We start from the raw sequence: 27,067 nt of genomic DNA, 5'->3' as shown, positions 1-27,067 counted from the left end.
ACTGAATGCAATCTTTAGAATATGGCTCACTATCTATTGGTTTTAATTATCAATGAAATCTTAAATTATAAGGACAAAACTTTACAATTTTTCTTAATTTAGTTATCACTGGAAACTTTCACATATGTGGGTAAATATATAGCTCATAATCTTCATTTTTAAAAACTTAAACCACAAACTTATGGAATTATGTTGCTTAAAGTATGTCATACACATAGACACACACACACATACACACACCACCACCAACAGTAGACATGTCTTAAATTATAAGATTTTAAGAGCACTTTTAATTCATTTTGTAAATATTGTTTTACTTATCAAAGCAAAGCAAAATATGTACAAATCTGTATATTGTACTTAAACTGACATTCATTCCCTCACAGAATACAAATATTACATTACAAACTGTTTTTAAATAAGCTGCTCCTTCACAATTTACAGACTTCTTCCTACTGCAGATTAAGAATTTTAATGTTTATTACCTGCAACAGTTCTCTGATAACTAGATTCCCCTTTGTAGATAAAGATTTAGGAACAAATGTATAGAATATCCATTTTATTAGATACTATATTTTTAAAGGTGTAATTAGAGATTGCATAGATAGAATGTGCTCTGTTGAATTCTGGAAGTTGCTTTTTTTTAAAAAAAAAAAAAGTGGACATTTGTCTGTGAAAATATTTAGTTTTATTTTTTATTGTATTTGAATTGAATGGAAGAGCACCAGAATAAGAGGAATTTGTAATGTTTTTGAAATGGAAGATTAAGGTCCCTGACTCTAAAGCTGGAGCTGAATTATTTTAAGCTAGCAGCACTTAATGGGAAAAGCCTTTCATTATCAGAATAAAAACTGATAAAGTAATTTAATCCAGTTTTGTCTCCTCACAGAGAAAGCAGCTATGCTGTAGAAAAAATGAAATAAAAAGGAAAGGAGAAGAGGGCAAGGAGGCAAACACAAAAATAACTTGAGATTCCCCAATAACTAGTCCCCCTGGATGGATATTTTAGTAAAATATTTACTGGCCATAAAAGAGACTGTAACAGAAAAATGAAATACAAATGCAAGAAAACATTTTTCTTACATATCATCAGTTCCTCCAAATAAATATTAAAAAAGCATTTCCACCAGGTATTTTTAGGAAACACTGCAAGAATCTTTTCCATGTGAGCAACACAGCCTGGATGAGGTTCTTGCATGGTGATGTAAAGCAAGAGAGGCAACATTTCTTTTGAATGATGATGAAACAAAAGTAGTAGAGAGTAAGAATAGTGAAACAATTGAAAACAAGCATAATTTACATAATTAAAGCCAGGTATTTTATCCATAAATATTTTGTCCAATGTCTTAACCTTTTCTATTTTAAATATTCAAGTTGGAATTATATATATTCTTGCCCTTCTAGAACAGTCGTGTATGCAGATTGGCTTCATTTTGTCTGGTGTTAAATTAGTGGCTGCTTCTACCAATAAGTACAAAGCATTCGTTAACTTTTCTGTTGCAATAAGACTTTGAAATTCTGTAGCTCTCGAATACTTGTAGAAAGTCTGTGAGAAAGAGAAGGGAAGAAGGATTGAGTCTACAGAAGTTCAGCATTAAAAGAAGGAAGCTCATTCTGCATGAAATACCAATTTGATCTAAAACTTAGTACTGCAGTTCATTAAAATAATTATCTCATCCACCTTCATGTGTGTGTCTGATGCACTTAAATTCTGTAATTATTTAATTCGACTAAAATGGACTGGATTCCCTATTATCGTGAATGTTGGCACTGTGTAAGTTACCTTGAGAGGACATTATAGCTTTTGGAGAAAATACAAGTAGTCCTGACTTAACAATTGGCAGCTTAACAATTGCTTGAAGATACACTGGACTGAAAACAGTTAGTTACAAACTTGTTTTCAAAGTTACGACTAAGGTACTACCTCCCCATTGTCACATGACTTCATTTCAGATATTTGGTTACCACCATTTCCATCATACCACAGTCATGTGACTGTGATTTGCAACAATTTTTATAGTATTCAGCAGAAAACAATAAAAGACACCCATTAGATATGCTGGATTTGCTAAATGACCACATGATTCACTTAACAATCATGGAGACCAGCTTAACAACTGTCATAAAGATGATCGTAAAATTGAATCAAATAAATAATTGCAATGATTTGTGACCAGAATTCTGGGCTTAATTGTGTCATAAATTGAGGACTACATACATACATACATACATATTTTTAAAGTCCCTATCACATGAAGAAAAAGCCCAGCCTATCACTACATAACTATAACAAATCTCAAGTATAATTTACCTTCCAAATGCATTCAAAAGAGCAACTATTTCTTGCCGTGTCAATTGAAAACCTTTGGATGGATTGTTCTCAGAAAGATTTTTTATTTCTTTTTCGGAGAATAAGATTTTCAAAGCAGTTCCTAAACCTTGAGTCTGAAAGAGAACCAATATATTAAATAGCAAGAGTACAATATATATTCATTAACAACTTTGGGCATTTCTACATTGCAATAATTTCTACTCCCGAATCTCTCAAAAGTGATCTGAAAGCCAATTATCATCTCTATTTCAGTGACTCAGACCAAGAACACGGAGTAAAGTCATAACTAACTCCAGGTAGCGGCAGATCTTATATCAACAAAATCCTCTCATTCTCATTCACCTCAAAACAGAGACGAAAGAAAGTAGACTAGTCTCCATTTTCTAAATGCATATTGTTGTTTTCAGTTCAGTTTATTAAATTAATTATTGAATGAAGAATTAAAATCTCATTTTCAAGGAATGAAAAGGAGCCGTAGTGGTGCAGTAGTTAAAATGCAGTATTGCAGGCTGACTCTGCCCACTACCAGAAGTTCGATTCTGACTGGTTCAAAGTTGACTCAGCCTTTCATCCTTCTGAGGTTGGTAGATTGGTGGGGATAATATGCTGACTCTGTAAACTGCTCAGAGAGTGCTGTAAGGCACTATGAAGCAGTATACCGTGTTTCTCCCAAAATAAGACCTTATTTTGGGGGAGGGGGCTCCAAAATAAGAATTAAGGCTTATTTTCGGGGAAACATGATATCAGGGTGATAAGTTCGAGTGGACACCCCACCTCCCGGCATGCACAAGAGGCAGTGAGTACGCGGGGATTGACAGTGTCCAGCAGCGGCTGCAGCCCGCCAGCCCCTTAGTTGATGTGCTCTGGGGCTGTGAAACCTGTGCAGTTGATTACCTGGCCAAGCAGCAGACAGATGCAGAGGCGTGGGGGGAGACACATGATCCAGATGCACCATGCAGGTTGCAGGCAAGCCGAGAAATGCAAAGACAAGGCTCCCGAGGCTGGTTGCCCACTCCGTCCTATTGCTTCTCACCTTGCCTGCGGCCCACGTGGCATGTCTGGATGCCTGCCTTCTACCCCATGCCTCTGCCTCTGCTTGCCAGTTCTGCTGCATGAAGATGAGCCTCCCGCGGCCACCCACCCACTCCGTCTCATAGCCTCTTGGCTTTCACATGGCCCTGTGTCTGGATCGCGTGCCTCCCCATTGCTTGGACAGGTAATCAACTCACATGTGCTGCATGGGTTGCGGCTGCTCCTGGACACTGTTGGCCCCCATGCCCTCATTGCCTCTGGTGCTGGCCACGCCCACTCACACCCACTCTCAGCTGATGACGACCTTAGCTGGGGCTTATTTTTTGAGTAGGGCTTATATTAGGAGCATACTAAATAATCAGGCTAGAGCTTATTTTCTGGTTAGTTCTAATTTTGGGGGAAACATGGTATAAGTGTAAAGTGTTATTATGCAGTATTTTAATATAAATAACAAATAATATTTGCATAATAGGGTATGTATTCCTACTATAAAGAAATTGTATTATATAATTGGTGAAATGCTATGTACAACTTGCATAGCTTGAATGTCATAATAGAGCAAATGTGAAATATCTGGCTTTGTAGTAAAGCTAAAATTTACCATATGGATATTAACCGGCCTTAGAGATGCAGAGTATAGGAAATAGTCAACCTGGTGTGAGAAACGGTTTTGCTATGTAAAAATGTTAACCTTAAAACATGAAAAAATATCACATACCTGTAATTTTCCCCATAACCGACATTTATCACATCCAACACAATCCATTATGCGAGATATGTTCTTGAAATGCAATCTGAATTCTTCCTACCAATATAGAAAAACATGTTTAAATCTTTTTCTAATGGAATTAGTGAGTCTAATGATGGTGGGCCAACACTCTCTTCTCTCAATGTTTTTTCTCTCTTTCCTAATTTTGTGTATCATTTTCCTTTTAGAGGTAACCATTTAAGCCTTCAAACTAATTAGTTCAAACCATAGTTTGCAACCACTTTTAAACTGATGGCAAGCTGGCTGGGAGTATCCATAGTTATTCTATAAATTCATTTATGTCAGTTTCACTAAGTACTATTGGCTTTGAAAAAGATACGTTATCAAAAGGATGAAATGAACATTGCAGTGAAGTTCTGCACCTTTTGTACATGCGTGGAACAACATATCTAAAAAAGAGGTGGAGTTTGCATTGGAATGACATAAATGCATTTGTTCCATCATTTGATCCCTGCCCCTGGATGCTTCTGCTCCTGGCGTTTCTTTCATATTCTCATAAAGAGAAAAAGTTTCATTTTTTCATGTAGTAAAAAAGCTTATGAATTGGCATTTACCATAAAGCTATAAAGTATAGCTTTATTTATAACAGTAGAAAAAAGAAGTTGACTCAAAATTATGCAAGTAGATAGCATGACAGAGATTCTGATTAATGTATCTTACATTAATCCAGTATCTTACATTCTAATGACTTTTCTGAAATATTACTTGCAAGAACTTAAAAGTAGCTTGATGTTTACTCATGATGTTGCCTCAAATATAAAGCAAAATAATCAAACACACACACAAAAGTAAAGAAACATGATTTAATCTAATTTAAAATGTCTTTCATTTGTGCAACTTATATAAATTGTCAATGTAAAAACTATGTTTACCTTTAAAGATCTGGCCTCCTTTTTATTTCCGGAAAACATGGACTTTTCATCAAAATGCATAGGGAAGGACCTAGATAAATTAAATAATGAATTAGACTTATTTAACAAAACTGTTTGGATACTACTAATAATGTTCCACTTTCTACAATTACTTGAAATATCTACAATACATAAACTGTTTAAAATACGGCTCAAGAACCAAAACATATGTTATAGGCACATCCAGTTACATGGTTTGTCCAATTCTATATGCACTGCAAAACAGTTACTTTTATGTTTTTTTTTCTCAAAGGATTCTTAACAAATGTTTCAAAGGAAATAATAACATGAAACTCTTTATTACATAGCAGTTTTAGCCACAATTCTCAATTTTGTCTTTCTCTCCAACTCTTTTATGAAACTCTTCCTTTTCTTATCTGATGTAATGTCTTATGGGCTTTGTAGTAAGTCACTAAATCCCTTCCCTTGCTAAACAGAAATAAACACAATTATAAACTAAGTTTCTGATAATAGAGAATATTATGATTCAAAAGATATAGAAAGAACTCCCTCCAAAACTACTTACTATATGCACATCATGATATCTGACAGATCTTTTAACAACTCTGCTACTTATAGCTATTGTCCCCAGAGTGAATTTGTCAGCCTAACACGGTAGACTTAAGAAACCAATGCCACAGAGGCTAGGATTGCTTTTATTGTTAACAGCTACAGTAACAGAATCTTGCAAGTCTGATAGTCTTTTGTCCTCCCTCTTTATCTAAACTTGGAACGTGCTTCTTTGAGAGAGTTTCTCAAGTTATTTTCTTGGCCCAAGTTCAAATTCCACCTACTTTAACCATTTCCTTGCTAGTGGTTCTTCCTTCTCTCCCTCAGGGCCATTCCCTATGCCTTTTATTGAATAGCAATAGCACTTGGCTATAGTACTTAGATATACTGTTCCAGGATGAGTCAGCCTTGAGCTAGTCAGTATCGAACTCCTGGCTGTGGGCAGAGTTAGCCTGCAATACTGCATTCTAACCACTGCGCCACTAGGGCTCCTATTGAAGTTCACCCAGACCTTCTAGCTGTTCTCTTACTCTCTATGACCCCAACATCCGGTAACACAGAGGACTCAGCATTCTAAAATGCATCAGTTGTCCACAAAAGCATTACAATATAACAGATTACTAGCTCACTGAATTCACTTGACATGGTACCTTTCTCAATAATTTGACATTTCTAATCAAAACATTTTATCTTTGGGGTTAAGTAATTCAAAGGAAGAATCAAAAATTCAAAAGGATAAAATAGTCAACTTTCTTATATATTGGCTGAGTGTAGCACCAGCCAGTTTTTCAGCAACCTAAAACCAATTTCCTGTAGCTATTAACCACATGTGTGATTTTAGCATAATGTTTCATTTGGCTCTCTTTGGCCACCTGCATTTCTTCTAGGTATCTGTCATAATCCTGAAGACTTGGCTATCTGCTTCAAGACATTTGACTATGTGACTAAGGTGAGAAGATCAATAGTACACAGTCTACTTAAAGCCTTGTGTTCTTTTTTCTTTTGAATTAAAAGAAAACAGATATTAATTATTTGCACAATTTAAACTGCAGCTTGATTCAAATGTGTCTTTTGTCTGACATTCATTGTTTTCCTTTCTGGAAAGCTTCTTTTCCATTGCAAACATCCTTTGGATTCTCAAGTTGCTTCCCACATCTTGCTAGGCAAACTTTGTTGTTTAAGATTTGGGATTATTAAATTATTAAATTATTTATAATTATTATTTAATTATTAATAATTTAATTAGATTATTAAAGAAACCCAGCTAACTGAGGATGATTCAATACATTATGGTTAAACAATAGTTTAATGTGATATGTGAAAGTCTGTTTTAGTACTTTCATTTTCCTGCATTTCCCTAAACATCTTCTGAAATCAACTTCAGACAATTCACTTATCTGTATCTGAATACATACTAAAGGTAGAGAAGAAAAGCACACCTACTTTGTATCTTGGAAGATTTCTAACAAGAGAGACTTAGTTTCTGTATCCTCCTGTGAATTTCCAGTATAAAGGTCCACAACTGAACGCTCAAAGTATGATGCAACCTTTGACAATGCACGTAATTCCACCAAATATAGGAAATATAAATTTTTTAGTCGTCTTGGTCCTTCACTTTTTGTTTCAGTAGGGTCAAAACGAAGGGCAAATTCTTTGACATTAGGTCCCCAACGAGGTCTTCCCCATGTTTCTGAGCAAACAAAAACATTGCTTTAAAGTAAATATTGAAATTATTTTTATGGCAATAGGGGAAAAATTAACTTCCCACAATAATAAAAAGAGAAGGGGCAATTTACCTTCAAGTAAATAGTTTGCACAAAGATGTAAGTTGATACTTGCATGAAGTCCTGAAATAAGTTTATAGAATACACGTTTTTCAAGACAAAGCCCTAGATGGGATAAAAATATTGTTAAAACTGAATTAGAAAATAATTCAATAATCTAGCTAGAAAGTATTTTGTTATAGAAGTAGTCCTCGGCTAACAACTATTCATTTAGTGACCGTTCAAAGTTGCATTGGCACTGAAAAATGTGACTTGTGACTGTTTTTCAGTTACAACCTTTGTAGGATCCCCATGATCATGATCAAAATTCAGATGCTTGGCAACTGACTCATATTTATGACTGTTGCTGTGTCCCAAGGTCACATGCTAAGCAAGGACTGTTGCTCTGTCCCAAGGTCGCGTGCTAAGCAAGGTCAATGGTGAAGCCAAATTCACTTAATAACCAGGTTACTAACTTATCAGCTGCAGATTTACAACTGTAGCAAGATAAGTCGTAAAACGGGGCAAAATTCACTTAAATATCTCACTTAACAATAGAAATGTTGGGCTCAATTGTGGGCGTAAGTTCTGCTTTTTGAGACTGGCAATATCCCAAAGGGAAATGGGAAATTTTGATGCCTTCAACTTTTGCAACTTATGGAGATGAGTTCTGGAGAACTAATGGGGATTATCCAGAACAGCACAGATCATTGCAGGAAGTATCGGTAAAGTTTTCTTCTGTCCATTTGTATTAACAGGATCCCCTACAGCTCAGTGGTTCTCAACCTGTGGATCCCTGGGGTCAATGATGTCATCACAGTCCGCGTAGGCTTGAAGATGATTTAATTTTTTAGTTAGGTCTTGGTGGTCTGTGACCATAAAAGGTATTTAAAGAGGGTCCATAGTGACGAAAAAGACCCACTGCTCTAGCAGATTGAAAGCTTTCTATGGCTGGCAAAATATTTTTCATTCATTCAAAGCTAAACTGAAAAATTAGAGAATAAAGCATTATTTCAAATTCTGCCTTATTCCCACTAATTAGTTTCCAAGTTAGAACATCTTATGAAAAGTAAATTGTGTTAAAAATGCTAATAGATCTTTTTCTTTAGCTTGCAAAGAACAGAAATGGGTAGTAGTCAGATCCAAGGTTCATTACAGTTTTTATTTTTTTTAATTTTATTTTTAATTTGTCAATTGCTTACAAGATAATAGGTATAAGTAAAAACATAGTTATGAATACATGGATACATATAATAAAAAAAATAAAAAATATAAAAGAAACAATAGGACAGGGACAGTAGGCACGTTGGTGCGCTTATGCAGGCCCCCTACAGACCTCTTAGGAAAGGGGTGAGGTCAATAGTAGACAGTCTAAGGTTAAAGTTTTTGGGGTTTGGGGGAAAAAACACAGAGTCTGGGAGAGTATTCCAGACATTGACCACTCTGTCACATAATGGAAAACAATGGTTTTGTTTTATATTTAAACCATACAAGATGGATCCAAAGAGGATGAACTTTGCCAGATTAGAGAAATTGATCAAAGCAATTCACTGATAAAACATACCTTGAGTATAGGAGATATTGTAATATTTTAGATAATATTTATACACCTGATTTGAATAATAAAATCAGTACTATTGTATTTCATTCAGAAGTGTAGTAATCACTTCACTATTTTTTCCATTTCTATGTGAGTGTGATACATGGCTCCTATGCAAAGTTGACCTAGAGCAGAGCTGTCAAACTTATTGGCCACGCCCATGTCTGCGTTAGGAGAGGGGAAAAAGTCATGATACATCATGTAACCCCGTGACGACTTGAGTTTGACACCCTTGACCTCAAGCTTGGAGATTAAAAAAACAGTTGAGCAAAGCATTTAAAACAGGTGCTTTGCAAAGCCTATTAGAGTGAGTGAAACACTTCTGGATACATCAAGCCAGCCATATCCTTTTAAAGGCTAAAACTTTAAAGCATTATTTCAAATGCTATCCTGGCAGATACATGCAGAGAATTGGGAACAGCCTTCAAAAGAACTGCACAGGCTGCCATGGTTGCTTTAAGACTTTGAAGAGAGATATGTTTTTTCTTTAATTAACATGATTTGCAAGGCATGTCTTTTAAATGTTTTGCATATCCATAGTTAATGGTACACATTAATTTCACCATTGAAAGCATTTAGTAAAAATGATCAAGTCTTGCAAAATGAGCAAGTTTTTTTAGCCAACAGGTTGACTGTTACTACATTTTTTTCCTTGAACAAGAATGCATTCTTTAATCTTTAAATTTCACAGAACTTTCTTAATGCACAGAGAGTTTGCAGTTTTCATTAAAATTTTGATGATACCGAATTTACCTTCTAGCCATGTATAAAAGGATTCTCCTGTGAACACAAAAATAATTAATTTCAAACAAGGTCTAGACATATCAATAAATACTTTGAAAATCTATAAATTCACAGCATACTTCAAAATATGTATCAAAATTATCTAGCCCTTTCATCTAAAATTTTGTGATAAAACTGAATCTTGATGTATCACTTCACTGTTGCTCATTTAGCATTCTTAAATATTTATTTCAAGTTGAAAAAACGGTTCAGATGTTTTAAATCTGATTTACGCTTATTTCAAAGCAAGTCATAGTAACAGAATTTATATAAGGATCCCTGGAATGTAACAGAACATCAGAAAACTTAATTACTACCTACCTGCCTTCAAATTGAGGACCTGTATACTGCACGAGTCAAAAAGAGGGCTGTGAAAATATTTACAGACCTTTCACATCCCAGACATAAACTGTTTCAACTCCTTCCCTCAAAATGACGCTATGGAGCACTGCACCCCAGAACAACTAGACACAAGGACAGTTTTTTCCCAAAAGCCATCACTCTGCTAAACAAATAATTCCCTCAACACTGTTCAACTATTACAAAGTCTGCACTACTATTACTATTAATCTTCTCATCACTCCTTATCACCCATCCCCTCCCACTTGTGATTGTAGGACTGTAACTTTGTCGCTTGTATCCTTACGATTTATATTGACTGTTTCCTAGTATGATTTGATTGCTGATTGTACCCTACGACATTAAGTGTTGTACGTTATGATTCTTGATTCTTAACGAATGTATCTTTTATGTACACTGAGAGTATTTACACCAAGACAAATTCCTTGTGTGTCCAATCACACTTGGCCAATAAAGTATTCTATTCTATTCTATTCTATTCTATTCTATTCTATTCTATTCTATTCTATTCTATTCTATTCTATTCTATTCTGATTCTAATCTACTTTGCTGGACTTCACAAATTTAATAAAGATCCCTAGAGAATTACAGAATTCATGGCAATTGTGTATGCATATCATCAATTATTAATAGCATCTATTAATCACGAGAAAAGGATTAGTAGTCCTAGATAACATTTGTGTTCCAATATAACCAATAAACTTTTGCTATGCAATTTTTTTCTTTCTCTTCCCTACTTTATATCTCTCACTGAAATTTATTCACTAGGTACAGTGATAATATTATAAAGTTGTAATCCTGTGGAATTTCCCGCTCATTATGTTTTTTCCAGAATCTTAAATAACACAGTGAAAGAATACTATGTCACAAAAACTTACCATCATCTTCTCCTGAAAAAAAGTTATAAAAGATAAATATTATAATTTATTCCATCTTTATTTCTGCACAGAATATCAAAAATATACTGTATGTGTCTGTTTAAAAAGGTCAGAACTTTCTGATTGTAATTAACTCCAACACTATTTTTCTCAAGAGTTAAAGATTCAAACAGTGATATATTTGCCATCCATAATAAAATGGGAGAATACTGGCACAAGTTTGCAAAGGAACTTGATTTTTAAAAATGTGTTATTTTTTCTTGCTTTTTGTTACAAGTTATAGATCACTTTAAAAGAATGTGTTTTGCACCTCCCAGAATAAAAATATCTAATTAAACAACATAAAATGAGTACAGATGATTGGATGTAGGTTTTTTTAAACTAAATCGGACAAGCTACATTATTTCTGATACTTATTGATTTAACTGAAAATTTAACTGCATTATTTCTGATACTTATTGATTTAACTTTATATTTCTTATAAAGAAGTGCCTTCTCATTCAAATCGGAATTATTTACAGAACTGTGTTTTCAGATGTAATTGCTGATCATATATAGCTAGGTCTCAAAGTCTTTGAGATGAATGTATATTTGCCAAGTTGAGTTGAACAAAGACATTTAAAAAGCTTGGATAATAATAAAAATATTAGTGACAATATCTCTAATGCCATCAAACAATAACATCAGCCTACTCCAGATCCTTGAGAAAGACTATGTAGCTGGATAAAAATGCAAAATCCATTCTAAAAATCTGGCTGACTGTGCAATAAAACATAATAATGTTTTACTTAACTAATATTTAGAATTATTATATTACAATTACAAAAGATTGCATGACTCACCCTTGGTTGGTGCCAGTGGATTTAGTGGACGATATACAGATCGTGGCCTAATGAGAAAAGTATGGTAATGTAAGTTTCGGCAATTTAAGAAATTTTAAATTTCAATATAAAAGAATTTTGCTCTCTATTTTCACTTACTTAAAGCAATTTTCTTCATAGATACTGTTCCATACTCTCCATGCGGAGGGCCCTTTGTATCCAGTGTATCGTTCTGGATTCAAGAGCAAATCCACATATTGAGCATCAGGTGATCTCTCATCTAATAATGAAGAAAAACTGTGCTGCTTAATTATGAATTGGAACACGTAACATTCAGTATAAACAGCTGTCTTAATGTAAAAGACCAAATTACAACAACAGCATATAAAAGCATTTATGAAGAAATTAACACTCTGCATTTCATATTTTTACATTGTAAAAGTGAATATTGTAAATAAAATGGATATTAAAGATAAATATGTAAAAAATTTTTAAATGTGACATATTTATGTTTTATTTTATATTTTTATATACAATTGAACAAAGTACAGGTAGTTTTCAACTTACGATGACAATTGACCCCTACATAAAATTTGCTCCATTTTATGAAATTTCTTGCCATAATTAAGTGAATTACCTCAGTTGTTAAGTTAGCAACATGGTTGTTAAATGAATCTGGCTGCCCCATTGACTCTGCTTGTCTGAAGGTCACAAAAGGTGATCACGAGACCCCCAAGACGCTGCAGCTGTCATAAATATGAGAAAGGTGCCAAGTGGCTGAATTTTGATCACATGACCATGGGGATGCTGCAATGGTTGTAAGTGTGAAAAATGCTCATATGTCACTTTTTTCAAGGCTATTGTAACTTCGAACGGTCACTAAATGAACTGTTGTAAGTCAAGAACTACCTGTACATGTCTCTGTTTTTGTATTGAGCGATTAGTTCTCATCTGGCTTTGTTCTATATTGTCTGTGTTAATATTATATTGTAAGCTGCCCAGACCTGGTTTAGAGTTAATTAGGCAGCAATGAAATTTAAATAAATAAATACAACAGAAAGTCTGTTTTAACTTTTATTGTAAAATGTTGAAAAAGTAATGAGCTACTTCTGCTACAATAATTATTAAAAATGTATGTTTTTTCTCTGAGTCTTAAAGACCCCAGTTTGATTTTCATGTTTTTTCAATATAACTGTATCTGCCAAAAACCAAGAAAACAATCACATATAAAAGCAATGTAACCATGGAGTTCTGGTTTTCAAGGCTTCGGTGGCGGCAGGAATCCGCGATCGTGCGTGGTTCCTGCTGCACTCGCTGCTGGAGTGTCCCCGTTCCAGTTGGATTTGGAGGCTATAGTTACCCCGTAGAGGTAACTGAAGATAGGGGAGATCTGGGCAGGGGTCTGGGGGAATCGCAACCCCACTCCTCAGCCGGCTTAACTCCCTTTTCCAAAGGCGGTGGAGCGGTGGTCAGCAATGGCCGCCACAAAGAAGCTTTCAGCCAGACAAGAATGTGCAGGAGGAAGTTGAGAAAGTGAAAGTTTTTGGCTGAACCGGGACAACAAGTAACATCTAAATACCCTGGAAATTCAACTTTTTAAAAGATACATTGTTCCCTAAGAAGATCGTAAAAGCGGCGGATGAAAGTGAAAAGGGAAAGTTTGTTTTTTCTCACTCTCCTTCCCTACGGAGATAGCAGATGGAAATCGGAAAAACCCGCTTTGGCAACAGAAGGTAATTAAATTTGAAAATTAAAGCCAAGGGGATATTAAAGATTTCTGAACATTGGAATTAAAAATTAAAATCTTTTTGCTATAAGTGGGAAGGGAGAGGTAAAGAATTTATATTAAGACTTTGCTGGAGGAGACTGCTTGGAGCTTATAAGATCAGAGATAAACTGCAATAAGACTTCTAAAAAATACATTTTGGAACTTTGTAATTGAATTCTACCCCAGGAAGAGAAAGTATAAAAAGAAGAAAGTGCTAAATGAAACAGTTTGTGTTGATTTGGATTGCTTGGTGACTTTGGGATTTTTGGAAACTATTTTTTGAAAGACTAAAAACATTTGGGTTGTTTAAAAAATATATATCTCACAATGGCATTATCTGTTGAAGAATTGAAAATGGAATTCAAAAAGCTAAAAGAAGAGGAACAAGAAGGCAAGGGCTCTTCTGGATCTGTTTTTCACTTTTTAGAAATGGCGATTTCTACCTACCAGGAATTACAACAACAAGAAGGCTGGGATGAAGAAGAAGAAGCCATCTTTAATGAACAAACAATGTTAGTTGAGGAAGAAAAGGGAAAGAAGGGAAAGAGAATGGAGATTTAAAGATTTAAAAAAACAACCAAGAAAGGGAAAAATAAGGTGAAAAATCGATACAATGTCAAAAAACAACAGAAAAGAGGAATATAACAGAGAGGGGAGACTAAGAGGGCGGAGATTAAGAGATGGGGGGGTAAAAAGGCTAGATTCGACAAGAAAGGAAGGGAAAAAGGGAAGAGAAGGCTTGAAACAAGATGTTAAGAAACAGGTTTTTTTCAGAGACAAAGGGTAAAATACAATTAAAAAAGAGATTCTGCAAAAGTACATAAGATTGTATTGTAGTATTTGTATTTGAAATAGAGTTAGAAAATTGGAATATTATATGAGTTAATAAAATATTAAAGGGAATGTGTAAAATGTCTAAGATTTAATGATAGAGTTTAATTTGCTATGGAACATTGTTTTAACTATATTATAAATTTATTATTTTCTTATTTTAAAATGTAGTACATAGAATGTACTAAGCAGAATCAGAATGGAAATTATATATTATTTTAAGTGTTAAATTTAGGAGAAAGATAGAAAGGCGTCATACTTCAACCAGTGATTACAGGAGAAATTTTGTATTAAAGAGAAAAGATAAATAGATAATTGAAAAAGAACGGACAAAAGATACAAGTATAATGATTTAAATTAAGATGAAATAAATAAAATAGAATTAAGAGAGTGAAAAGAGGGGAGAAGACATATAGAAAATATAGAATGTTAAATAAGATATGAAATGGTATATAAGGTGAGCATGAATTTGATTTATGTCTGTACAAAAAGATGTAACCCAGGGCTAAGCCTCTTTCCAAAAAGAAGTTTTATGTTTTCATGTTTTGTGTTTTGTTTTGACTATGTTTGTTTATTGAAAATTAATAAAATTTTGGAAGAATGTTGGAAGAGAACATATGAAATTGTAAATAAGACAGATGAAAGTATAAGTACAATGAATAAAAAGATATAGAAATCTAGGTAAAAGAAATACAATTGAATAAGAAGAAAATGAGATAACCATAAAAGAAAATTGAGAGAAGTAAAGGGAGAAATAGTAAGAAGTTGGAAAAAGAGTAATAAGATATGAAGTTGAATACATAAGATGAATATGCATATGAAATTGTGTCTGTATGGAAATGTAATAACCTGGAACTATGCTGTACTCAAATAAGATGTTTTATTTGTTTGCTTAAAACTTAATAAGCAACTTTCAGAAAAGATGTTTTATGTTTTTATGTTTTATGTTTTGTTTGTTTGTGTATTGTCTTTGAAAATTAATAAAATTTGTTTAAAAAAAAAAAAGCAATGTAACCATAAGCAACATACTATACATCTATGTGACATCTTTTCATGTACTTGGAAGAATCCTATCATATGTCCTATCAATCTTTTCTCCAAGGCAGAATATTGCCAAATCTTTTCATATCTCTTTGGAGGACAAAGTGCCATTAGTGTCCAAAACTGGATATGAAAATAGGGTATCACCAAAGCACAGAAAAAAATAGAATGATTGTTGGAAACAACAGAAAACATTTCTGTTGGTGCAGTTTGAAATTGCACTTGTTTTTTTGTAGCCATATGTGGAAATTTTGTAAGTATTCCAAACCTTAATTAAAATGTTGGAGAATATGCATCTCTGGCTGTATCTTATAGCAGCCCATTAAATATCTTATTTCAATTTTAATCACAGAAGAATCTTTGATGATCACTTTGAATATAATTTCCAAGCTAGTTTTCCATTCTCATAATTATTCTGCCAATCAGGTTCCCCTTAGATTAACATATTGGATTAGTAGTATTTGCGATTAATGTTATACTTCACATTAGATAAGAAAACAATTACAGATGGTGAGCCCAAATGTTTATTTACATTTGGGGGATTATTACAAATGGATCTATTCTAAAGAGCATTTAACATATTCTGTTTTTAAAGTACATGGATATTTATTCTAACTTTGTTTACTTAGTTACACAGTGAAGAAAATCTGGCTCAAATTTTACCGTCCAATTCACAAAAATGGTCCTGGGAATCATCATATCTGGCCCAGTCAATGAAAGCTTCTTTACTTTGGTTACTATGTGAAAAAGAGGTTAAAATATTAGTTCTGGACTGAATTTATTAATTTTTACATAACTCTCAACCTCCATAGGAATCAGAGTTTATTCCACATTATTAGGATGAGCCTGAAAAAAGTATGTTATAGTCCCAACAAGCTTTCACAGACGCTCATAAATTAACACTAATGATTAAAATTAAACAGATCAAGATACGAGAATGAGAATAGCAGACACTTACATTATTTTTCATGTAGTAAGAGAATCAGCAACCACTTTCATAACTATTTGCAATAACCATTAGAGTTGTACAGTTACTGTACAGATGCAGCAGAATTAGATTACATATTTATGCTACATCTGTTGCAATTAATGATTCTTCATTATTGTTGCTGTATAATTTTTTCCTGAGCTCATTAAAATTAAGAAAGTTTACATCTAATACTAGAACCATCTGACCAAAATAGAGGTGATGAATCAAAGAGTGAAATTCATTATTATATATCCCATTAGAGTACAGTTTTAAGAAATTAAGGCAGTTATTTTGTTGAATCTATCAGTTCTCTGATGCATACATTCATCCCATGTATAATTTAAATTGAACTGATACAAATGTGTCAAACAAAAGATACATCAAATATGAAACTATTTTGTTTCCTCAAAACATAAGGAATAAAAATATAGAGAACCATTAAATTAAATAAGAATTAGGCCTTCCACTAATACTGAAAGTATAATTACCTTAATGTACTATTAATTGCACCCAGTTTGTTAGCCTGTTCACAGTCTTCACGTTCTTTGGTATGGTTTGCTATCTTTGAATACTGAAAGACAGAATATGTCATCTTTGTATCTTTAATAACAATATTTTAGATAAATACTTGCCAGTTATTTATCTAAAGTATTACTGACTTCAAAATAGTACTTAATTTTTCAATATATTACTATCTCTTCCAAATCCTGAACTTTCTGTTGCATGTGTTCCCCCAAATCCCTCGTTGTACTAAAGCAGGGGTCCCCAACCACCGGTCTGCGGACCGGTACTGGTCCGCGGAACAACTCCTACCGGGCCGCGGCTTGCTGGGCGCCGCCATCTTTTTTCATGAAAAAGTGCTTCCGGTGAGCTTTTCCGGTAGAAAGCTCACCGGAAGCACGTTTTCATCAAAAAGATGGCGGCAGCCTTTCTGAGCTTTTCCGGGTAGAAAGCCATTTCTACCGGAAAAGCTCACCGAAACCATGCCGCCATCTTTTTGATGAAAACGCGCTTCCGTGAGGTCACCGGAAGCACTTTTTCATCAAAAAAAGATGGCGGCGCCCAGCTGATGCCGGTACCAGGCCGCGGCGCCCAGCTGATGCCGGTACCGGGCCGCGGCGTCAAAAAGGTTGGGGATCACTGTACTAAAGAATTATCAAAAACCCTTAGTCCCATAAGACTCAGACATGAATATATTTTTTAAAAATATGAAGATTATACAAGGAGTTCCCTGAGCTTTAAAAGCACTGCAAAACTGTTTATTTCAAGAGACTAACACAGCAATAGAATAATATAATTATTTCTTTAAGTTATTTTTAAGCCAAAATTTATATCATGTTATCTTTTAACCAGTTTCCTATTCTATTTTGTTCTATTTGGAATGGTTCTATTTAGTCTCTTGCTACCTTTGAAAACAGAAATAAAAAGAGGCGGGTGTGGGTGGAGGGAGGAAAGAAAGAATATCAACTCTGCTTCTATGATCAAGCAGCATAATGAAATATACTACTGCCAGCTACAACTTCTTCTCTATTAGAAGAGAAAAGCAATATACAAACAGCAAGAAGAATGCTGGCCCTGGTTTTGCACCATTGAGTAACATAGCACAATGTTACATAAGAATTTGTAAGTGGCATGAGTGGACAGCAAACTCTAGGTTTTATACATTTACTATTTGCCATATGTAAGAGAGGGCATTAAGATTATTTTGAAAGAAATTACTTACTTTGTTAGCACTTTCAGCTTTAATTCCAACTGGAACTTTACTCTAAAATAAATACAGATAATATAAGCATTTATCTTTACTTTTTTTCAAGCAATTTTCAACCCCAAAATAAATAAACTAAAGAAAATTCAGAATTGGAGCCGAACAGTCAGGAAGACTAATTGTGCATTAATTCCACAGACAAATAAACTGACTCTTAAGAAAGTTTCATTTATTATGACAGGTTTTGATGTCTGCATGTCTATTTCAAGGCAGTCAAATTCAACCAAAGGCAAAGGATTTACCTATAAAATGCTTAAGAAAAAATGATAAATCCAATTAACATTTATATCAGGAACTTATACTATACCCAAAATCTACACAGCGTTTATGCAAGAGAATGTGCATTTAAATCCTCATTCTGTCACTGACATCCACTTATACAAAATCCTCACAGTAACAATAAACATTATGTTGCCAGCAGAATAGTTAATCCAATGGACGAGAATATATGTAGCTCAGGGTTGAACTGTGGAGTTCTTAATATTCTCTGAGCCTGGTTGTTTGCTTATAGATGTTTCATTACCCACCTAGATATTATCATCAATGATAGTGAATGTGGGTATTTATCTACAGTAGCTTGCGTTGCCAATATTGGTAGGGGTGTAATTTTCATTTGACAGTTCCTTGATTAGGGAAAATAGCTATTAATAAAAATAAACCATTTTTACATACCACTCAAGAGACAATAAAAAACTAAGAAGGAAACAAAAAGAGGTTGATCACATAGAGAGACAGTTTGGTTTTGTGGTTAAAGTGCTGGTCTAGAAACTGCATGACTGTCAGTTCTAGTCCCACCTTAGGCATGCAAGCTGGCTGGGTCAGGATCAGCTAGTCCCTCTCTGAGCCCAACATCTCACAGGATTGTCATTGTGAGGAAAATAGGAAGAGGAAGGAATGTTAGATAAGTTTGCCACCTTTAGTTATTTATATCTACCGTGTTTCTCACATAATAAGGCCGGGCCTTATTTTTTTTTGACCCCCGAAAAAACGGCTAGGACGTCTTTTTGGGGGTGACTTAATTCCCCCACCTTGTATCCTCGGGTGGGTGGGCGGGCGGCGACAGCTTGGATATTCGGGAGACCTTCGGGTTCGGGCCACCGTTGCTTTCCCTTCTCCCTTGCTGCCCCTTCTCCCTTGCTGCCGCGGCGTTAGAGCAACGCCGCGGTGTTTGGCGCAGCCACGTGCGGCCAGTCAGGGCTCCTCCCTGCAACGTGGGGTTGGGCTGCCCTCTCGGGCAGGGGAGGCTTTGTAAAATAATTCGCTTTACCTTCGAAAGCAAAGGGAAGACGGGAACGCCTGAAGCCAAGTGTCTCCTCAGGGCTCCGGTTGCAGGGAGGAGCCCTGACTGGCCGCACGTGGCTGCGCCAAACGCCGCAGCGTTGCTCTAACGCCGCGGCAGCAAGGGAGAAGGGAAAGCAACGGTGGAAGGTCTCCCGATATGAAGTGCCCCACCAACGCAGGCAGCACCATATCCGGGCATGCAACAAAAGTACTTCCTAACGGCAAGCCCCCCCCCCCCGCTTTCCCCCCCATTTCGCATGTTTAATATGGGGCTTAATTTGGGGGGAGGGGCTTAATTTGATTTTATGCCAATAAAACATGTTGGGGCTTCCTATTGGTGGAGGCCGTATTGTTGGAGAAACACGGTATGAGTGTGGAGGTGGCCATATAAAATTCCCAAATAAATAAACAATAATAAAGACAAATCAATTAATAAAAATAGACCAGAACATATCCCTTCCAGCAGCCAACACTCAGACAATCAAGCAGAGAGCAATATTCCAATCAACCATTAAACCAAGGAGAAAACCAATACCATCAGGACAAACTACTTTATATAAACTGTGAGAAAACCTCATACTCACCGTCACGAATGATGTCACCTAACTGCAATCCAACATTCACAAGCAAACAAAGTACACCAAGGCTACAAGAGTCAATACAATATTGTTTCAGCTTTCTGCTGTTTTGAAACTTACCTCAGGGCAAGGCTCTACATGACAATCTCTGATAGAGCAATGGCCATCATCAGCCCAGAATGGACATGGTCTTTTCAGATTAACCTTAAATAACAATTTTTTAAAATGTCATTCATATTCATCCAAGAAGCATTTTGCCTTTAAAATTATGAGATTAAACAAGTTGAACAAAAAGGGAAAAGCTCACTGGAAATAATTATAAGATTTTCTGAGAGCTTCTTTGTAACAGAGGAGGAAATACAGCTCATGCCAAAGATCTTTAAAATTTGACAGTTATAATTTCCAGCAAACAAATTGCTACTTATTGTTAGGTTTCCCTTCAGTCCTTCAGTTATATAATTAGTGTATTTCATTAATTCACTAAGAAAAATAGTATAATTTTTTAAACTATCTGAAGTTATAGGTTTCAAACTAGTTAGTAGTTACCTTTAAGCAACTTTTGCAAATATCTTGCCATGAGTGGGATGTTTCCAAATGTTATCCATTCCACCCTCAATGGATTTTCATTGCTACAAATGACCTTCCAGAATGCGTTAGGCAGCTGCATTTGTTCACAAGCTTCATGCAGCTGCTTTGAAGGCTTTCCCTGCCTATTGCTTTGGGCACATTTATACACAGTCACTTTATAGTACTTTGTTGGCTGCCCTAAAGGGTCATCTGTTCATGCACACCCAGAGAACCCGGAAACAGCTCCAAGGAACCTTCCAGGGCAGTGATCCCCAACCTTTTTTATGCCGCGGCCCGGTACCGGCATCAGCTGGGCGCCGCGGCCCGGTACCGGCATCAACTGGGCGCCGCCATCTTTTTTTGATGAAAAAGTGCTTCCGGTGACCTCACCGGAAGCACTTTTTCATCAAAAAGATAGCAGCGCCAGCGCTTCGATGAGCTTTTCCGGTAGAAATGGCTTTCTACCGGAAAAGCTCACGACGCGGCGCCGCTCATCTTTTTGATGAAAAAGTGCTTCCGGTGAGCTTTCTACCGGAAAAGCTCACCGGAAGCACTTTTTCATCAAAAGATGGCGGCGCCAACAAGCCAGCGGCCCAGTAGGACTTGTTCCGCGGACCGGTACCGGTCCACGGACCAGTGGTTGGGGACCCCTGTTCCAGGTGATGCAGCTGCTGCCTAAGGAGAGTCACTAGTAAATGCGTTGCAGAGACACTAGTAAATGCGTAGCCCTAGTCCTCCCTTTGCCCCACTGCCTGGATCTCTTTTTAAAAAATGTTTAAAGATTTACTTATTTCTTTACATCTTATTTCTTATTTTTTCATTCCTTTCTTTGGAGAATTAAAGCTAGCTTTCAACCAGCTTTATAATAATATGCTGTTTTTAGTTTACCTTGTAATACCTGAAGTAGTCTCGTTCTTGAAGTTTCTGTATTTTGGGAAAGATCTTAAAATTGTTGAAGTCATCTATGCTTTCTATGTCACATAAGCAGTCATCAAGTAATCCTGTTACCTAGGGGGAAAAAAACCCAGCTAGAAACATTATTTACACTAGAGATTTAGTCTGCAAGAAGAATTAAAAATAGTAAGAGGTGTTAGGAATTTAGGTAGGAATTTAGGTAGGAATTTAGCTATTTTAATTGATCTAGTTATGTTATAAAATCTAAAACTAAAAAAGAGAAACTACATAGTTTGGTCTCTTTACTTTGAAATAAAAAGAAAATGTTTCACAATTGATCTTCCTTTTCTTCATTATAATGACACATCTGTCAAACAAAGTATGTCTTTATTTGTGTAAACTATCCACAGTATTAAACCACAGTAACTAATTAGCACTAGACAACCCTTAAGTCATCATTTCAAAGGTATTTCCTCACCTACAGAAACAGAACTACCAAGGGCGGACAAAAAAGCAGTGGGTGCAGGAGTGATTTCTGATTTCCTGCCATTCTTCCTATTGAGTTTCCTAGTGGGAATTTGGAAGGGAGCATTGAAAATCCCCTTCCCTCTCCTTTCCAGCAGGGTAAGTAGTTGCTGCTGCTGGGTAGGGGAAAGAGTGAGGGATTGCCAATGGCTGGGAAACTGTTACACAACACTGAAAATGAAGAATGTATGACCATTGCATCAGCCCAGCAGCAGTTAGTAGTACTGAATCAGCCATAATTCTCCAATTTTAATTCTGCTGGGAATCAGGAATCTTGGATTTTGGACACATATTGTAAGTTAGTCCATTTGAGGTGGCTTGGTTCAAAAATTGTTGCCCTGCTATACACTCTTTCTCCCAGTTAAAGGTCATGACAATGAGAGTTTTAGTAGTATGTAGATTAATATTTTATACAATGTTTAACTATATGAAATGAATTCAAAATGTAGCTAAATTTGAAATAAGCAGTATTATGTTAAAATATTTGAAACATTTGTCCTGTTCTTGCACCGCAAACATTAAAAGAATAAAGTATTTATTAGATATCAATTAATATGAACTAATTAGACAAAAAGTATTTCCAACATATGGAAATACTTCAACAATCTCCAGTTATCACATGATTATTGGGGTGGGGAGGGGACAAAATATGCTACTCAAATGAACATTTAAATGCTAAAGCTTAAATGGAGATTGTACTCAAGAAGAGTATCGTGGCTAAGACCAAGGGCATCTACAGGTGTCAAAAAGGTCGAAATAGTGGTCAAGTCTATATGACTGAAGCCATTTTGGATATGTTACCCAGTTGTAGCCACCATTTTGAATGCCAAGGTTGACTGAATATCTACAGAGCTAACATGAAGGCAAATGTGGATCTACAGTTTGATCTCCATTAATTTGCAAATAGGAAAATAACTCTTTTTGCCTAGCAACAAAATGACCCCTGGCACATTACACAAAGCTTAACAGTGTAATAGTAAAAAAGATAGCTATGAGGGATAGTGTATTCTGTGGAAAAGGATTATACATTCAAATTCTCAAATAAAGGTGTATGCTGTTGCTTTAGAGCCTGTTGAGTAAATATTAGGGAAATAAGTACGGTAAAAAAAAGATCTACTAAGCCTTCTTTCATCTCCAATTTGTAAGTTTTACAACAGTACTTAAATGATTTTCGGTGGTTGCAACTGTCTGCAGAAGTCCATCTGATGGCCCAGGTCAAAGCCCATTCATTGCCTCAGTTCTCATCTCTGGGTGTACCCTGACAGCCTGCTCATTGCCTCATTCTTTTCCCTCTGATATATTGACAGTAAGCTAAACAAAGCTTCTTGCTGTTTCAGACTTGCCTTCCTACCTGTTTTCAAGAATGATGAGCATGTTTTTGCTTAGAGGTGTGATATATAAATTTTTATTTATTATTTATTAAATTTATTTGCCACCCATCTTGTTTTGAAATGATGAAATCATAAATACTATTCAGAGGATTAGTGCCACAACAGAGAGGGCACATTTCCTAGGTCCCATAAGATGGCAACATTTAATTATGAGGAACCTAGGATTCACCTACTTTGTTTTATTGTTTAATTTAATTACATTTTCCAAACATTTCATGATGGCAAAAAGTTTGAGAAATGCTGGCCTACCAACTTTAAATTTCTTTAGCTCTGTGTAAGGTTGGCAAGTATGAAATTAGTAGAAGTCCCCAGAATATTTCCAGTTTTATTTAGAATTTGGGCAGATTGAGCTAAAACCCTAAAGTGCTTTAATGAACAACCAATAAGAAATAACCACACATTCCTTCAAAGCAAAGAAACGTAGCCTTTTTACAAGGAAAAAATAAGGATACTCGCTTCCAATTATGCACTAACTAGACTCAAAATAGATAAAGAGACAATATCTCTTCATAACACCATATATTATATTTGTCTCTGCAAGATATGAACTTGAACTGCCTTTTAAAAAGAGGCATATTAATGAAGGCTACTATTGTTGAATAAAACAGAGAACATTGACTCAAGTTTTGCTTGCTTGTGGTCTTCCTATTGATACGCAGATTGAATTGTGACAAAGGAATGGTCCTTGTGTGCTAGGTAGATAGGCTACATAGGCCTTTGTGTAGTCCACCACAGCTCTTGCGGTTCTGGAGAAAAAAATCCCACTGTGATTAGCATGATTTACCATAAAAGTATTTACTTGCTTATAAGCTTCGCAAATCAGCTGCATATGGTTCTGAAGACAGTTTCGCCAAAAAAAGTATTCTATACAACAAAACTAAAGACAAATGTAAAGCTCATTTCACACAATGGCTCCTATGTTATTTTAGACAGCTATTATAAAACTGTGTTTATAAATCTGCATGCCACACAGGTACATTCATGAGGGAGACTGTCTCTAGACAGTTAACAGACTCTGCGATACTATTCATACTTTTTTGTGTATTCATAGTCTACATTTCAAGAAAGCCCACCCAAAAATATTTCTAATACGAAAACACGGTTAAAAATAAGTTTCTCAAAAACATTCTCAATAGTTTGAATAAGGCCAGGGGGCTTTACGTAAAAATCTTTCATTTTAAGCAAACATCCTTCACCTTATGTCTGACTGCCTTGGAGAGTGAGCTTTCTTTAGAAGCACCTGTTTCCCCAAAGAGGGAACTGGATCAAACAGCCAGAAAGATGGGACTGCTCTTGCTACATAGCTCTTCACTCTGTTGACTTTTAAATAAACTTTTTCATGACATAATTCGGAGTTTCTACAAAACCCATTGAGCTTTTACAAAAGATAATAAATATTAAGCACTCAAAGCTCTCTTTCCTCTATTGAGCAAGTTTTGCACTTCACTTACACAGAAATACAGTAGAGCTCCCCCCCACCCAACTTTCACATAAAAGGTCCTTCATTCTCCCTGTCTCTGCTCCTTTCCTTACAAGATACAATATAATCCTAGTTGACATTATCTCGGCTTAATTACAAATCAGCATTAAACACTTGCTAACCTAGAGCAAAGAAGCATCCCCCCCCACACACACACACAAGGAGAGATTTCCAGGAGGTCTCAGCGAGTGAGTAGAGGACGAACCCACTTTCTCTCGCAACTCTCCGATCTCAAGTCCAGCAGGAAGCAACTAAAGGGTTTTGACACCCTAAGGCACTCCACATCCCTATGGCTTTTTCCTCCCCGAACTCCCTTCCCAACGGGCGACTCGGCTCACCTGGGCCTCTATCGCACACCAAAGGCAACCAAGAGTCACCGCTGCCAGCAAGAGCTGCGCCGCCCGATCCCTCTCCGCTGCAGTTCTCCGGACGATTCCACTGCTGCTCATGCTGCAGAAGCCGTTCGCCGGGGGACCTGAGGGGACCGTGCCCCGCACCGCCGCCTTTGGGCAGCCAGGAGTACAGGGTGTCCGCCGGCCACGCTGGGCGGGAGGGGGGGGATGCCTTCCCTGTCCCAATCCCCCACTCTGCCGGGAAAGGAACCTGTCAGGCGAGCGGGTGGATGCGCTCCCCTCCTCCAGCCGCCGCCGCCGCCGCCCTCGCTCCTTTCCAGGTGCCAGACCTCACATACACACACAGACAAACACACACACAATACTGCGAAAGGAGAAGAGGCGCGCTCGCTTCGCCAGCAAGCACTTTCCTTTACATAGGAGGAGGAGGAGCAGTAAGCAGCAGCAATCACAGAGCTTCGCCCCGCGCAAAGCTTCTTGGGAAACGTAGTACACCAACCATCTCCCTTCCCGTCAGCTTATCTTTCGGTCTCCACAGTACCGTAACTCGAGTGACGAAAGGGGAGGGGCGAAGAGAGTGGCCAATAGGAAAGAACCACGCGCACCTTCAAAACAAGAGGAGGTAGTTTATAACCGTCAACAGAAGGTAAAAGGTCTCTAGAGGGATTTGGGGTGGGTGCGGGAAAGGCGAGGTAGTGATTAGCTTTGGGGAAGCATTTTTTGTGCAATATGTTCTTCCTGCCTATTTCTGTACAACATTCTTTCGCATCAGTATGTAACAGCGAGCAGTATGTCACTTGCTTATAGGTGGTTTCGTCCTCATGGCTGTTTAGGAATATTTACATACACTATTATTTTTCCAAATATTAGGGATTCTATTAACAGATGTTCAATTCAATTTTAGAATACTGATTAAAAAAAACAGCTTTTGGGATTATTTTGTGGTTACAAAACACTGGAATAATATCACATCAAAGATGGAAACTTTGAAATATGTTGCAATTGTGGAATTCTGAAGTATTTAAAGGTCTTGTGTACACAACAACAAAACTTTTCTATACACAAGTTAGTGTGCTTAAGGAGGATAATCAATTATGAAGAAATATCTCTTTATGAACTTCCCACTTGTGAGGGTGGCATATAAACAAAACACCAGTAGCCTTCAACTTACAACGTAGGCACTGAAAAATGTGACTTATGACCATTTTTCATGAGTATTGCATCATCCTCATGGTCATGTGATCAAAATTTGGATGCCTAGTATGTATTTATGATATCAAGTGATCACCTTTTGCAACCCGACAAGCAAAGGCAATGGCGAAACTAGAATCACTTAACTGTGTTACTATCTTAACTGCAATAATTCACTTAGCAACTGTGGCAAGAAAGACCATAAAATGGGGCAAAACAACTTGTCTACAGAAATTTTGGGTTTAATTGTGGTCTTAAGTCGAGAACTATGTATAATCGGTGTAGATGATGTGCTGCTCCAGAAGCCGCCACATAATACTAAATAAAGTTTATATCCTGAAGCAGCCTTAACCTAGTTGATGCTTGATTCATTTGTAGAGAAAAAGCAAACATTTGATTTTTGAAAAAGATTTTCATAGATGTTCTTTTCCATACTTTTTCTTGAACCTGAGCATTTGTGTTGGACAAAGGCCATGGTGAATTTATAGATTTATTGTTTGCTTGATTTTGATAGTTTTAAAGATAACTTCAGGTTTTTGAAAATGCACCTGTTACTTTCCCTATTACACATAAATATTTCCAGACAGGTTATCATTCCAATAGTTTCCCTTTTCTCTGCTGTTCTGTATGCAAGCACATTTTTCTCAGCCTATTCTTAGTAACAGTGTCCTTA

At 36.2% G+C, this 27,067-nt stretch overlaps 1 protein-coding gene across 1 annotated transcript; it reads right to left on the bottom strand.

The window, feature by feature from the left end:
• Window positions 1-651: 651 nt before the first annotated feature.
• On the bottom strand, window positions 652-25,590 carry ERO1B (endoplasmic reticulum oxidoreductase 1 beta). The gene is made up of 16 exons (XM_026669416.2): window positions 25,189-25,590; window positions 21,449-21,568; window positions 20,114-20,197; window positions 18,093-18,134; window positions 16,858-16,940; window positions 16,063-16,136; window positions 11,919-12,039; window positions 11,781-11,827; window positions 10,939-10,950; window positions 9,671-9,697; window positions 7,351-7,443; window positions 6,998-7,244; window positions 5,006-5,075; window positions 4,083-4,169; window positions 2,312-2,445; window positions 652-1,546 (listed from the first exon to the last, which is right to left on the bottom strand). Exons 1-16 carry the CDS (start codon window positions 25,297-25,299, stop codon window positions 1,486-1,488), a joined length of 1,413 nt encoding a protein of 470 aa, XP_026525201.1. The 5' UTR covers window positions 25,300-25,590; the 3' UTR covers window positions 652-1,485.
• Between the last annotated feature and the right edge of the window lie 1,477 nt (window positions 25,591-27,067).

This window comes from Notechis scutatus, chromosome 1, assembly GCF_049901735.1.
Source record: "Notechis scutatus isolate UNSWTSFEM ecotype Mainland chromosome 1, rNotScu1.2, whole genome shotgun sequence".
Lineage (NCBI taxonomy): Eukaryota > Metazoa > Chordata > Lepidosauria > Squamata > Elapidae > Notechis > Notechis scutatus.
The sequence above is the reverse complement of the archived record's forward strand: the minus strand, read 5'-3'. Positions and strand labels throughout refer to the sequence as shown.

What these genes read in the sequence shown, in the direction of transcription:
- ERO1B (XM_026669416.2), bottom strand. Translation starts at nt 25,299, where the DNA reads ATGAGCAGCAGTGGAATCGTCCGGAGAACTGCAGCGGAGAGGGATCGG. An exon ending in ACTACTTCAGGTATTACAAG is followed by an intron (nt 20,198 to 21,448) that starts GTAAACTAAAAA and finishes TTGTTATTTAAG; the next exon opens with GTTAATCTGAAAAGACCATG. An exon ending in GAAATCTTCCAAGATACAAA is followed by an intron (nt 5,076 to 6,997) that starts GTAGGTGTGCTT and finishes TAATTTATCTAG; the next exon opens with GTCCTTCCCTATGCATTTTG.